Source organism: Arvicanthis niloticus, chromosome 25 (genome assembly GCF_011762505.2).
Source record: "Arvicanthis niloticus isolate mArvNil1 chromosome 25, mArvNil1.pat.X, whole genome shotgun sequence".
Lineage (NCBI taxonomy): Eukaryota > Metazoa > Chordata > Mammalia > Rodentia > Muridae > Arvicanthis > Arvicanthis niloticus.
Window position 1 is genome coordinate 9347816 of NC_133433.1, and position 14185 is coordinate 9362000.

The 14185-nt window shown below is 36.6% G+C and overlaps 1 protein-coding gene across 1 annotated transcript in view; it reads right to left on the minus strand.

The window, feature by feature from the left end:
- The window catches only part of Mms22l (MMS22 like, DNA repair protein), a 102799-nt gene that overhangs the window by 76724 nt on the left and 11890 nt on the right, over positions 1-14185 (minus strand). Inside the window, exons 8-10 of the mRNA XM_076924071.1 lie at positions 13702-13815; positions 7482-7655; positions 1945-2007 (exon numbers count right to left, since the gene is read on the minus strand). Coding sequence (XP_076780186.1) covers positions 1945-2007; positions 7482-7655; positions 13702-13815 — 351 coding nt within the window. The remainder of the gene's footprint in view (positions 1-1944; positions 2008-7481; positions 7656-13701; positions 13816-14185) is intronic.

The window sequence follows — 14185 nt, forward strand, 5'->3', positions numbered from 1 at the left end:
AAGCATTTACCTTCAACAGTTCTGTCAAGATCTTTCTGCTGAAGCATTGTTATTTTATTTTGGTTCGCTCAGGTCACTGAAACCCTAGGCTAGGTAAACTGAGAGGACTGATCAAGCAACCTGTTTTTAAGGATTATATATCTTAAATCTTAAAAACAGGTTCAACTGCCACCATCCAATGCTAGCTAGTATAGAAATGAAAGCACATGTATCTAAATCTCAGGATTAGGAAAGAGGACTGAGAGTAATGAAAGGATACCCACTTAACAAGCAGAAGGCCTTCAGTCTAATCCTTACATGTCAAAGTCTTAAGTTAAAGGGAGTCAACATCTAAAGAGGAAAGGGCATGTGAAGTGTTAATTAAAGGATTAATTAAAAACAAGTATTTCTATGGAAAGGAGTTTAATGACAAACTCTCTCCTGTTGTCCCTGACCATTATATGTGTGTCTATGTAAGAAATAATCTATGACAAAGACCTCAAAAATTCTGTAAATTCATGGTTTTATGGAAAATGTTTAACTATTAAATATAAAGACACAGGAGGAAAAGGCTAGAAGAAAGTTCCAAGCACACTTATAATTACAGCGTAACTACGGTTTCTGACTCTGATGTTGAAACTGTTACTAGACACTAACACTATCTAGACTTTATTAAAGTTACTTGTACTTGGTTTGCACAAAACTGTGAATCATTAAAAATAAATTTAATTTTTGAGTGAAGAAAAATCAGAAAAAAGGGATGACAGAAATATAGTACTCACTTATATAAAATTTTGAGAATAAAATTAAAAAATGATTTAGTATCTGATACAAATGACAATGGCCAATGCAACGTCTATTTCTTATTTCATGACTACTCCCTGGTATCCTATATTCCTGAATTTAAAAAAAATATAAGAAGTGTTTTGAGTTACTAAACCAACATATTATAAAACAGAAAAAGGTAATTAAAATTATACAAGGATATATGAAACAAAAATGCCTATATAGTTGTTAGGGAACAATTTTAAAATAAAATTCTTAAGCTCCTGGTATTCTAGCAGACATCTAGCTCATAACTGGTAAGGTTCATGAAATAACTAGAAACATTTACATTCATGTACAGTTAACCCAGACAGCACATGTACCTTCAATCATTTACAATGTTTTCAGATATTCAGCTTTTTGGTGTAGAGAGATGGCTTAGTTTTCATATACACATCACTTCTATAAGCACACACACACAAAGCCATATTTTTACATTATATTTGTCAATTCAAGTTTTAAATAATCTTCGCTAACAGAAAAGCAATTTATTCCCCAAATTAAAAAATATTCCACTCCATAACCTTCCATAAAGGGTTACTTACATTATAGAACTTTACAGAGCTACAACATATTTAAAGATGAGATGAACAGTGCATTTAAAACTATTTTAAAGGAGGTCAAGTCTGACCTCTGGGCCATGAAGCACTACATTAAGAGCTCTGCGGAAAGAAAAATGATAAGGTATGAAATGAGTGCTCAGAAACGAGGACCTTATCAGTGAGAATACGATTCAAGCCTGTAAGACAAATTGCTCAGCAAGGCAAGTCACCTTCCTGCTGTGAGAGGGATAGAGCTGCATTTCCAATACCACCAACTATCTCCTTCATCATGTCGCCTGGCTTGCTATCATACAGTCAAGGAATAGCTTATAACGCCAAAGCATCTTCCACTTATTTTGAATACATTCTTTCAAAGTCACCAACTAAGATAATTATCTTTGTCCTTTAACTGACAAATTCAGTGTTAAAAATAAAAATCTTTAAAGGATTTAATATGAATTACTTAGTTGACCCTTCAAAGAATCTCAGATTTGTAATAAATTATCACTTAAATCAGTTTAAGTTTGCTTAGCTCTTGTAAGTAAAATTTACACTATAAAATGCAGAAGTCACACACTGCCTCACTTCAGCTGCATACCTGAACAGTGACGGACTGCTTCAAAAGTTCTTCTATAAAGCTCCAATTTGATTCCATCTGTCTCTAAAAAGAGAGAATAAAGCTGTTAAACTATTGCTCTTGATTATGTATACATTTAAAATTATGGTACAAGTGTAAAATTCTATTATTAAAATACCTTTCTTTGTAATGTCTTTAATTTCTTTCAGTAAAATCTTAGCTGACATACTTGGAAAAAATAAATCTACAGTTGTTCTAATCCAACAGAAACTGTATCCGTACATATTTTATAAAAGTAGTATGTCTATAGGCTTATACATATTTTAAATACTTAATTTGTTGTTACAAATAATCTAACTGGAAAAAACGATATAGCAATTATGTATTTTTATGCTTACATGACAGTCTTCCCTACTCTCCTTCTTACATATGAGATTTTTCTTCATTTTATTTATACTATCCAAATATAATCTACCTTATTAAAGCTTTTATATATTTTTACATAAAAAGAAAACTTGATATTCTTTCTGTACATTTAATGTTATTAATTACAAGATTATTATGTGGCAGAAGGATTTTCTTTTTTGGTCCAATATTGATAATGCTTTCATTTAACAAACAGTCATCTATCTGGCAATTCCAATTCTATTCATGACTCTATGCAGCAAGGAAGAAAGCTACAGTGGACTTTTAAAAAGATTCACAAAATTTCACTTTTTAAAAGAAAGCCTGGAGGATGTTCTCTAAGTTCTTAGAGACTGAGATGTGGGCACTAGTCAAAACCAGAAGCAATAAAAAGCACTTTTTAAAAAATCAAGTAATTTCTAATGCAGAACAGGTATGAAAGTTTTTAAATTTCAAAAAGCAAAGCTAGAGTTCTAAAAAATAAAGATATGGTACTTTGTACTAGCAGTCGGGAGGCAGATCTGTTTGAGTTCAAGGGCAGGCTGGTCTGATGTTGTTCTAGGCCAGCCAGGGATATTAGGGAGGCAGTCTCAGTCAGTCAGTCAGTCAGTCAGTCAATTAAGGTACAGACTCCTATCAGACTGTCAGATGACTATAGTTATAAAGATAAGCTCTAATTAATAAAATATACATTTACTACTTGTGTAAAATATCTACCTAACATGCTAGCTGCACTAAACCAATACTTTCTTACTAAAAGAAGCACAGTAGCAGTAGCAGTCAGCGACTAAGATAGCCGTTTATGATCTCCGGCCTTGGGCCGGGGAGTGGGGGAGGGCAGAGAACAGGACACATGAGTCTCCCTGGGAAGGGGAAATAAAACATTTCAAGGGTGGAGGGGGGATGGGGGACCAAGAATAGGAGAGATCAGGTTGGGAGAAGATGGAGAGAGTACTGGGAGAGAAAATAGAGTGAGGTTGGGGTGCACATCTCAGGAGTAAGGTAGAAAGCTACTGCAAAAGAAACTTCCAGAAATCTATGAGGGTGATCTTAGGTAAGATTCTGAGCAGTGGGGGATACAGAGTCTGAACTGGCCACCTTCTGTAACCAAGCAAGACTTCCAGTGTAGGGATTGGGTCACCAGTCACACAACCTTCAACCTACATGTATGCTGCCTACTAGATGTGCTAGGGTAAAGGTAGAATAGCAATTGTTTGAATGGTCAACCAACGACTGTTCCAACTTGAGATCCATGCCTAGCGCGCTTTCTATTGGTCTGGTAAACACCATGACCAAAAGCAGATTGGGGAGGGAAAGGTTTACTCTATTTTACAGCTTGTAGACCATTATAAACAAAAGAAAATGTCAACACCAAGTAAAGAGGAACAGGACAGGGCTGATGCAATTCAGTTTTTGTTTTAAAAATGGATCACGTTAATGAGTACATTTCAGTTGTCCTATCAAGGCACTGAAGTCACAAAAATGTCAGAGGAGTGTAATTCTTACACAGATAATTTTGTGAAAGTAGACTACATGATGACTCTGATCTAAACAAATTAAACTATGTATCAAAAGAAGAAGGTTGGTGATAAAGATTATACAAGGATCAACCTCACGATGAAGGGCTACAAGCAACTAATGACTTCTAAGTGAGGGAAAGTTGGCCTTCTCCAGGGATGACGCTCTCTCTGATCCAACATCAAAGAGCAAGTGGTCAGCCCTAAACATATATACATAGAAGCATCATTAGGTGGGCTCTGCAAGTTGTACTTATGTACTTATATGTATGTATACATACAACAATAAAGAAAAAAAGAAAAACTTTCTCTTTAAAAAAAAAAAAGGTAAGCTGGGCAGTGGTGGCGAACACCTTTGATCCCAGCACTTGGGAGGCAGAGGCAGGAGGATTTCTGAGTTCGAGGCCAGCCTGATCTACAGAGTGAGTTCCAGGACAGCCAAGGCTATACAGAGAAAGCCTGTCTTGAAAAGGGAAAAAAAAAAAAAAAAAGTAACTACCATGTCCAAATCCAGCATTCCAACATAAGAAAATATAGTACCAAAAAAAGCCAATAAAACAAAAAACATATTTTACCTCTACATGATAATTTAAATTTAAGTATGATAGTTTTTCCTGCATATTACTTCACCATAATAATGCCCACATGGCTAATGTCAAAAAGCCAAGTCACATAGAGGTCATAAACCTGTATCTATGTTTTCTATATTTTGATTCCACCATTAAAAAGCGAGATGCTTACTTCACTTTGTAGGTAACAGCCCTACAGAAACAGACAGACTCTCCTATTTTCCGCCTCCAGCAGACTACTTAGGGACTTACTTAGGGACAGTAAGTCTCACTCTAAGATCACATTTTACAACTTTTATTTCATTACCATCTCAAGTGCTTTAAAAAGGACCATCAGTGCCTGATTGATCACCCCATGTTCTTGGCAGGAAAAGGAGTCAAAATTGATTCTTGCAATGCCCAAAAGAATTTCATATCTTTAAATTGTGTTTGGTTTTAAAATAGATTGACTGGGATTTTAAGAGGATAACAAATTCTCATCTAGTGTGAGCGAACATTGAACAGAAATGAATGAAAAGCTAGAGCTTCTAATATAAGAACTGAGATGCTGTATTGTTTTTACAGGCTTATAAAAATAATAATCCTATCTGAAACTTACTAAAAATGTAAAGATTTCACATCAAACTTTGGGGAAAGTTGAAACATCTAATTCCGTGCACACCATCCCTCTGGTGTGAACGCATAACCATTATTATATCTTATCAGCCCTCTCACCTCCAGTGAAATAAAGCACACTACTATATAACCACTTTCTATGGGATAGCTAGCTAATATCAGTAAATCATAAAGAGGAAAAAGCATCAAGGCAATTTTCAAATTTATGATTTAAATACATTTCAGATCCAAACTAACACCTGTATAATTACTCTGAAGGTATCAACCAATATGACTTAGTAATAGATAAGAATGACCATCAAATTTACTAATGCAGTAACTTGAAAATAAAAGTGAAAATCAGATAGGATGAATGTCAGCTAACATAAAATGTCTATGGTAAATTGGAACTCATGGTTATTCTATCTGTATCTTTCCTATCTACCTCTAAGAGACAATCTTTTGGAGAACTCTTAAAAACAATCAACTTTATCTAAGTGATAAATAAAATAAGGTGACCTTTAATCACTATGCATCTCTACTTCTGTACCTACAAAATGAATATATCATTTTCTCTCCTACATTTTAACACACTAAAGAGTGAATAACCACTGGGATATTAAATAGACTTTAAGTGCAAAATGCATATCACACCTAATAAAAACAGTTACTGGTGGAAAAAGCTAGACTTTTTTAAAAAAGCCATAACAAAGTTCAGAAATACTGAAAACTGAGAATATACATCTGAAAGTAACCTTTATTTTACATGTGCATACATAAATATATATTATATATAATTATTTTTATCACAGAAAGCTTCCATTTTCAGATGTGGCAATTTCCTTTAAAAATCTTTCCACATAAATAAGAGTTATATAAATATTTTTAAAACTCACAGAGGAACCAGTTAAACTCATTCACTTACTATCTTGATTCCATAATAATAAAAGCAACAATGTCCAGAGTTCTCAGAATGATCTACCAGTGCATTACACACTGTGGCAGCAATGACAGGACAACACATAGCCTATCCAGAGGTAAATATCAACCACTACAGAAATAAAGCACTCACCACAAAGTGGTACCACAATTCCAAGAAGCACTAATAAACTAAATATATTCCCTGAAGCAAAGCAAGTACAATGTATTTTATATAAATCCTCTTATCAACACCAATTATAATGCCTAATGTATATTATATATAATATATAACACAACTTAGAAATGCTTGAAAAATTACCACATTTATATACACCGATTAAAATACGAAGTGTGTTCTTAGAGGAATTAAGGTTGAACAGAAAGAGAAATAAAAATGCTTATCCTACAACTTTAGAACTTCAGGCAAATTTTTAATTCACTTAATGTTTCTGTAATATTCTAATAATTAAAACATGTTAAACATTAGCATACTATTCCAGAAAAGCGGTTAATAAATGGGTCATAAAAAGAATCGTGACAACTGCTAAGATCAGCAAGGACTAGAAACCTACTTGTTTTATTTGGGGGCTGAATTTTGAGACAGGACTTACTCCACGGCCCTGGCTGACCTGGTACTTACTATGTATGCTAAGCTGACCTGAAACTCACAGTGAAGCCTAAGCTACCCTTAAACTCGTGTCCATATCCTGCCTCAGCCTCAGAAGCCCAAATTTATGGTACTGATATGTTAGTATAATTCAAATTTCTGAGAATGGCAGAAATTATACATATGTAGAAATTATAAATATCAAATAGAGTTTCAAATAAATATATTTACTAGGTGGTTTACATCACAAGAAAGTTTAAGCAATACCATAAAAGAGTGTTTTCAACTAAACAATATATACAATAGATAAAAATCTGTCTTATTTGAAGCAAACTTAATAGTTGTTAAATAGGTTAAACTGAGAAAAGCACGTACCTCTAAAGAAATGTTATGCAAAAGAACATTTTTATATGCTTAGGGGTTTGTGCACTATTGCAGTTGACTGCAGCAGGCTCTACGAGGACAGCTGATCCCCTGGAGCTAAAGTTAACAGGCAGCTGTGACCCTCTGAGTGTAGGTGCAGGGACAAAACTTGGGTCTTCTGCTGGAGCAGTATGTGCTCTTAATCTCTAAGCTGTATCTTCAGCCCCAAAAGAAATACTTTTATTACATTACATAGAAAACCCACTGATTCATTTCTGGGAGACATATGCTTGCCCTTTGACACTCTTGGAGAATTTATGACTAGAAGCAAACTTTGGAGCAATGCAAACCATGATTTTTCTACAAGGAAACAGAGGATCAGAAAAGCTTAGGCCGTTTACTGAAAGTCATACACGTACTTATGAGCAGAGACAGGAGTGAAGATCAAGTCTTCTACAAACTGCTTTTCATTTATCAAACAATAAAAACATGAACTTTCAATTCTTCAGGATTAGATGTTTATAGAAACATTATAGAGGGAAAAAAGAAAGAAAGACCGCTTCCCTATGACCTGAATCTTACCATTTCGTCTGATACACCATGGCGGTCAATCTGGTACAGTGATGCTACATGAACACTAATCCACCAACTAAAGCCTAATGGATCCTTGGCCTGGGTTAGAGAAACAGGTCTTCTTTGGTCACTTGATTTTTCAAAAAGTGTTTTAAGTAGTTTATTCAACCAATTCCAAAATGACTATAGAAACAAAAAGAACATAAGTCAGTTAAAGTATTTCCTGTTGATGATGAAATATACATACAAAACAGAGCATCAATTATGAACATTGGTGTATTTTATGCTTTAAAGGTGTCTTTTGTCAACATCCTACAAAATGTTCTGAAAATATATCTGAGATTTTGTCTCAGCAAACAAAACAAACCAATACAAAAATGGAATTAACTCATCTTCACCTCATTTTGTTCACAATGCTAAGCAACCAATGAAAAATCTTACTTAAAACAGTTACACTAACTGGTTTCTAGTGTCCCTGACCTGTATTTATCAGAAAAGAGTCTCTTCTCCCTACTTCCTTGTACCACCATTGGTACTGTATAGATTACAACCCTTTTCAATCATGTCTTACACAAATCAAGTTATCCCTGGTTTAGTATATGGTCGATCTTCATTTGGGTTGTATTTTTCAGACATGTCCCATCATGTTTTGAGCAAACAGTATCTGTCATAAGATGGTTCTGGCTCCGTTTCATCTTTTAGGGACCTGACTAAAACCACCTATTTTTCTAAGTCTTGCTGGTGTTCACTAGAAAGTAGTCATTTTTGAAACCAATCTGTATATAGCACCAATCGGCAGAAACTGTGACAGCAAGAATGAGAACTGCACAAGCCCAAGCCAGACAAAAATCCAGCACTGAGGAGAACAAATCAGCACAAAGTCCCACCCACAGCCAAGAAGCCTTTTGCAAGTGAAAGCTGCTGGGAGAAGGAACCAACATTTTTAATGGAGTAACACTGTGTATACCAAATGCACTCAAAAGCAGGTCCCATGCTTGGAGTAGTAAAAAAAATACAAATTGAACTCTTACGTTGGTGCTGGTGTGTGTGTGTGTGGGTGTGGGTGGGTAGGTGTGTGTGTGTGTGTGTGTGTGTGTGTGTGTGTGTGTGTGTGTGTACCTAATTTAGTTTTTAAAGAGAAAGAACAGGAAGTGGGTGAGTAGGAAGGTAGGGAGGGATCTAGAAGGAATTTGGGAAGAGGAAAGAAAACACTCAAATTTATATTATATGAAATACTAAAAAAGAGTAAATAAAAATATTTTAAGAATTCCAGCATGGTTAACATTGCTATAAATATTTCTAATACAGAGACAATATTTCTTTTTTGGTTGAAATATTTCAAGTTAAGAAAGGTAAAATAGAAAAGAACAAAGCTTAAGGTTTATGTTTAGTACAGCGTTGGACTTCCCCATATATAAACCTGCAGTTTTCTGCAAATTTCACAAGACTATATGAATCGGTGGTTCACAACCTATTGGCTATGACCCCTCTGGGGAATCAAGTGGCTGGGGTTGCCTAAGGCCATTAGAAAACAAGAATATTTGGCATTACAATTCATAACTGTAACAAAATTATAGTTATGAATAGCAACAAAAGTAACTTGATGGTTGGGGTCACCACAACATGAGGAACTACATTAACGGGTTGGACCATTAGAAGACTGAGATTGTACTTACATTAACAATATACTTTTTGAATCCACATCCACCCCTGTGACTTTAGGCATTTACTCTAAAAGTGGTAATCTCATGGAAACACATCTGGAACTACTTACTGTATGAACTCATTTACATTACGGATGCACATTTAGAACTATCCTTAACTCATTTAAGCTCCTTTAACAACCCTTTGAGATGTAATATCAAAAGTCTCAGAAATCATACACACGTAGCTATTAAGATACTTAACGGTCACTTGCTCTTGAGAAGACCACACTTAGGCTCTTCAGCGACTTGCAGACATTGTCTCCGTGCCTCTTCTAATGCCTATGCTTACAGCAGAACAAATCAACTACTTAAGCCACTTAGCTCGATCCTGCACAGCCCTCCCTTCCACAATGACCCAGATGCAGCTTGGGTCCCTTTCCAGCGCCCAAATCTAACCTAGCCATGCTGCCTGCACCATAAGCAACCCCAAGCCTCCTTCCAGCAAGATCTACCTTGCCTACACTTCCCCACACCACTCCCAGGCCCCTTCCATGTCACATTCTAACCTCTCCACTCAGCCATGTCCAACACACCCTTCTCCAGGTCTAGCCTGGTAAGTCCACCTGATCCTGCCCTCCTTGTTTCCCAAAATGCTCAGATTTACACCCAAATCCAGGCTTGGACCACAACTGGATCATGCAAACCAGCCTAGTCTATGTCTGCTTGACATCATCCACCTAAGCTATAGGCAAACTCTAGACTCAACCTGACCCACATATGCTGCCTTTTACCTAGCCTTCTCTGTTCAGATCAGACAGAGACAGAAGTGTGCGTGGGTGGGTGGGGGAGCACCCTCATACAGGCAAAGGGGAGGGTGGATGTAGATTAGGGGTTGTTGGAGGAGTAACCGGGAAGTGGGATATCATTTAACATGTAAATGAATGGAACAATTAATTTAAAAAATAAAATTAAAAAAGAAAAAAGAAATAACAGAAGACTACATCCCAGGTCAGAAAAAAAAAAAAAAAGTCAGTCTCTCTCTGCTCCAGACTTGAGTCCTGTATAAATGTTTGCCAATGTTCTTCACCCTACATAAATCCCAATACATGAAATCTAAAATAATAAACTTCATAGAATTAAGACATTTTTAGAAAAAAAAAAAAAAAAAGGCCAGGCGGTAGTACATGCCTTTAATCCCAGAACACAGAAGACAGAGGCAGGTAGGTGGGTCTCTGTGAGTTCTAGACCATCCTGATCTACAGATTTAATCAGGAATCTGCATGTCCAAATGCTGAAGAACCTTGTCCCCAACATGGTTTTGATTGATCAATAAAGATAACAGCAGCCAATAGCTGGGAAAGGGGAGACGGGTTGGGACCCTTAGTACAGGCCTAGCTAGCACAGGCAAGGATACACGGAGGAGAGAGGAGAACTGCCATGACTGAGGGGTGGGGTATGCATCAGGTTTAAAGTTGCAGAGGGAAGAGCATACTAATGTAGTCGGAAAGGGAAAGTGGCTCCCTAGAAGGGCTGTCCAGAAGCAAAGTGTCTTGGGCAGCATAGACCAGTGAGTCTCACAGAAGATAACAGAAGGTTTTCTGACAGGAGTACCAAAGGGAAAAGTATGCTAGCCACGGGAGGATTAGAACTGCCCAACCTTTGGTAAGCCAAGGCATTTCAACAATAAGCTAATGTGTGTGTGTCTTTCATTCTTGGATCCATAGAGTTGTGGGCCGGGTGGCTGGAAGCACGGCCTGCCAGAAGCATAAGGCGGAGTAGCCAAACTCCACACTACAATATTTTGTTAGGATGTGTTTGTGCAGGTTTTGTATTTACTTTCCTTGATGTCTTCATCATGAAATGTAACATCAATTGAGAGAACATCAATTCAATTTCAAGTTTTAATATACTAAAAGAATGTCCCTCAAAGGACAATGCCACCTATTTTAAAACATGTAATGTGTTTGTAGTTGTGTATCACTAGTTATATCATATTAGATATAATTATGTTCTGGTTATTGTTTTCATTTGGAAATTAAGAATAACATAGGAAATATGATTATGTGTCAAACTGACAAGGGGTAGACGTGTGATGACTATTCTTGGTTGTCAACTTGACTACATCTAGAATTAACTAAAACCCAAGCATCTGGGTAAACCTGTGAGGGTCTTTTCTTAACTGAATCTTTTAAGGGGGAAGATCTACATTAAATATGGGCCAAACCTTCTGGTAGCACCTATATAAACATGAGAAAAAAGAAGCTCTTGCTTGTCGCCTGCTCTCCTTCTTTCTCACCGGCAAGTTTATTCCCTCACTTCTATTAAGAGTCTCCTTTGAATTCTGGAATATACTGAAAACCAGCTGAGACAGGCATCCAGACTCTTGGGCTGGATGGATTCATGGACTTTCTATCAGGAGACAGTAACTGCTGTAATAGCTGAACTATAACCTGTAAGCCACTCTAATAAATCCCACTCTTCTATGAGACTCATTTTATGAATCTTGACTAATACAATATCTAACCAAACAAAAAAACAAAACAAAACTCAATACCAGGCATGAGAAATCCTCTTTTGAATTAAGATTTACACATGAAACTTCTAAAACATTTTGCTACTGCCCTTTGTTGCTTCCCCACCAAAGGGAGAAGATGCATACGTTTAAAATGGAAGATATGATGCACTTGAGACACAGGGGCCAAAGGGCCCAAAGGCCTCCTCCCTAAGGACTAGCTTTCATGGTATCAGAAGATTCCATATTAGTTTCCATCAGAAGGTAGCAACCAATAGTTCTCCCAGCTATGACAGCTATGAACTACAACAACCAACAGGGATGGTAGCCATAAGGGGATTGGAGCACATGCCCTGGCAGTAACCAACAGCTCTCTAATTGGACTTAAGACCCACTCAGAAGGAAATCACACCTGGTACTGGAAACCTAGCCAACTTATCTGGGCTAGTGTAAATTTAATATATAACTACATTCTAAAACTCTGTTCTTATGATCACAGATACATCTATTTCTCATTCCTGAAAAAAAAAAAAAAAAAAAAAAACCTTATCATTCCACCAAATGGTCTCAAAAAAAAAAAAAAAGCACAACTGAAAAAATGCAAAGTAATGGACCCCAGTCCCATCTGATAACATATAAAATTAATGCACCTAAAGACATTTCAGAAGGGGATGGTGGTGATGAAAAGATTGTAAAGAGTCAGAGAAACAGGAAGTTTGCTGTGTCAGAGAAGCCACACCCATGAATTGTCATCAACGTGGCTGCCTAAACACAATCGGAACAGGATGACACCAAGAGACATACTAATGTGAACGGAGGCAAGCTCAGGAGGATTCAACCCTACAGAAAGACTTACAGGCAACTAAAGAATGGTAATAGTGGGAAAAACAGTCTTCCCCAGAGAAAAGTACCAATACACACAAAGACATATGAAACAACAATAAAGAACAAGAGGCTGTGAATCTGAATGAGAAAGACAGACGGGGTGGGGGGACAGACAGTAGATAAGAGAGTTTGTTGATAAATAATGTAATTATAATCTTAAAAAATGAAACAAAAAAACTCTCCAACTCTATTGCTTCATCCTGCCTCATCTTGAAATGCTTTTCTGAGGGGAAGTCAACAATTCCAGCTTCACTTCAGAAGAGCTCTCTGAAAATAACCCCTCAGGTTCCCTAGTACAAAGCCACTAGGCAGAGATAGATAGAGGAGCTCTATCTCTGGCTCCTGCCCCACTGCTGATAAACTTCTACATAGCACCCAGCAATTTATGTTGTTAATTCACCCAGGCCCATAGCTTCTTGTCATTCCAGTATTTCTCTGAGTATGCCAGTACATGTGCTCACACACCCTTTTCTCTGCTTTCCTACATAAAAGGAAATCCTTTGCCTTCTGCTCATTTCATTTCACAATGTATTAGGGAAATCATATTACTTCAGGATTCTTCCTCATTCTACTATGTGTACACACACAAATAAATAAATAAACAAATAAATAAATGAAATATTTGTTGCGTCAACTTGATCAGACATTAAGTCTCCAGACAGTGGTTAAACGTTATCCTGAATACACATTTTAAATTTTCTGAAGTTAACATTTAAATAAGTAGACTCACTAAAGCAGATTGCCCTTCCTAATGTGTGTGAATCCCTCCATTTAACCAGACATGTTACTGAAGTTAAAAAGCTGCCCTGCAGATGGAGGAAAACTTCTTCAAGTTGGTATAGTGTCTTTTTTTTTTTTGTTTTTTTGTTTTTTTTTCCCCTCCCTTCAAATTTGAAATGAGACTACACTTGCTGGCTCTCAGACTTTGATGCCTTTGGACTCAGACTGAAACTTGTGTAGACTGTTTTCCTGCATCACCAGTTTGTCACATACATGCCAGGATCAGCTCCTATAACTATGTTAGTTTTATAATGTCCTTATATATTCTGTTAATGCACATTCTCTGAGATACAGGCTAATACATCAGGATATTCTAGTATGTAAATATAATGCTGTGTATGCTTTGAGCAGCAATTCTCCTCAACAAACTAGTCACAACAAGTAAATAACCAATTTTCCAACTTACTTCTGCAACAGACCATTTACTTCTGTGGTCTAGAAGGTGAATAAGTAGAACCCATAATTCTTTAACACAGGAGCACGGGCAGTGACTAGTCATTAATGCTTCTGAAGGCACGACCTACAAGAAGAAGCAGAGCTGTTTACATGCCACAGAGATGATTGCTACAAAGAGTTAAAGTACTTCCTCAATTTAAGAAAAAGTTTCCTTTACTACCAAACTACATGATAAACCTGATTTTCAGTTTAAGAAACAAAAGAGAAAACGTTTCAATCATCGGTCAAACAGACATTTAAGATTCTGTTAGAAATAAGCTCTGTCTGTCACTACTACTAAAACAGGCCCAGCAGTGTAACAGCAGCTAAAGAAAGTAAAAAGGATATTAGTGAAAGTATCTTCTAGTACAACAGTCTTTACTCAACACCTGTTTCGAATATATATCGAAATGAACCTCAGTCAGTTTACATACTTGTATCTGTTCCATCTAACA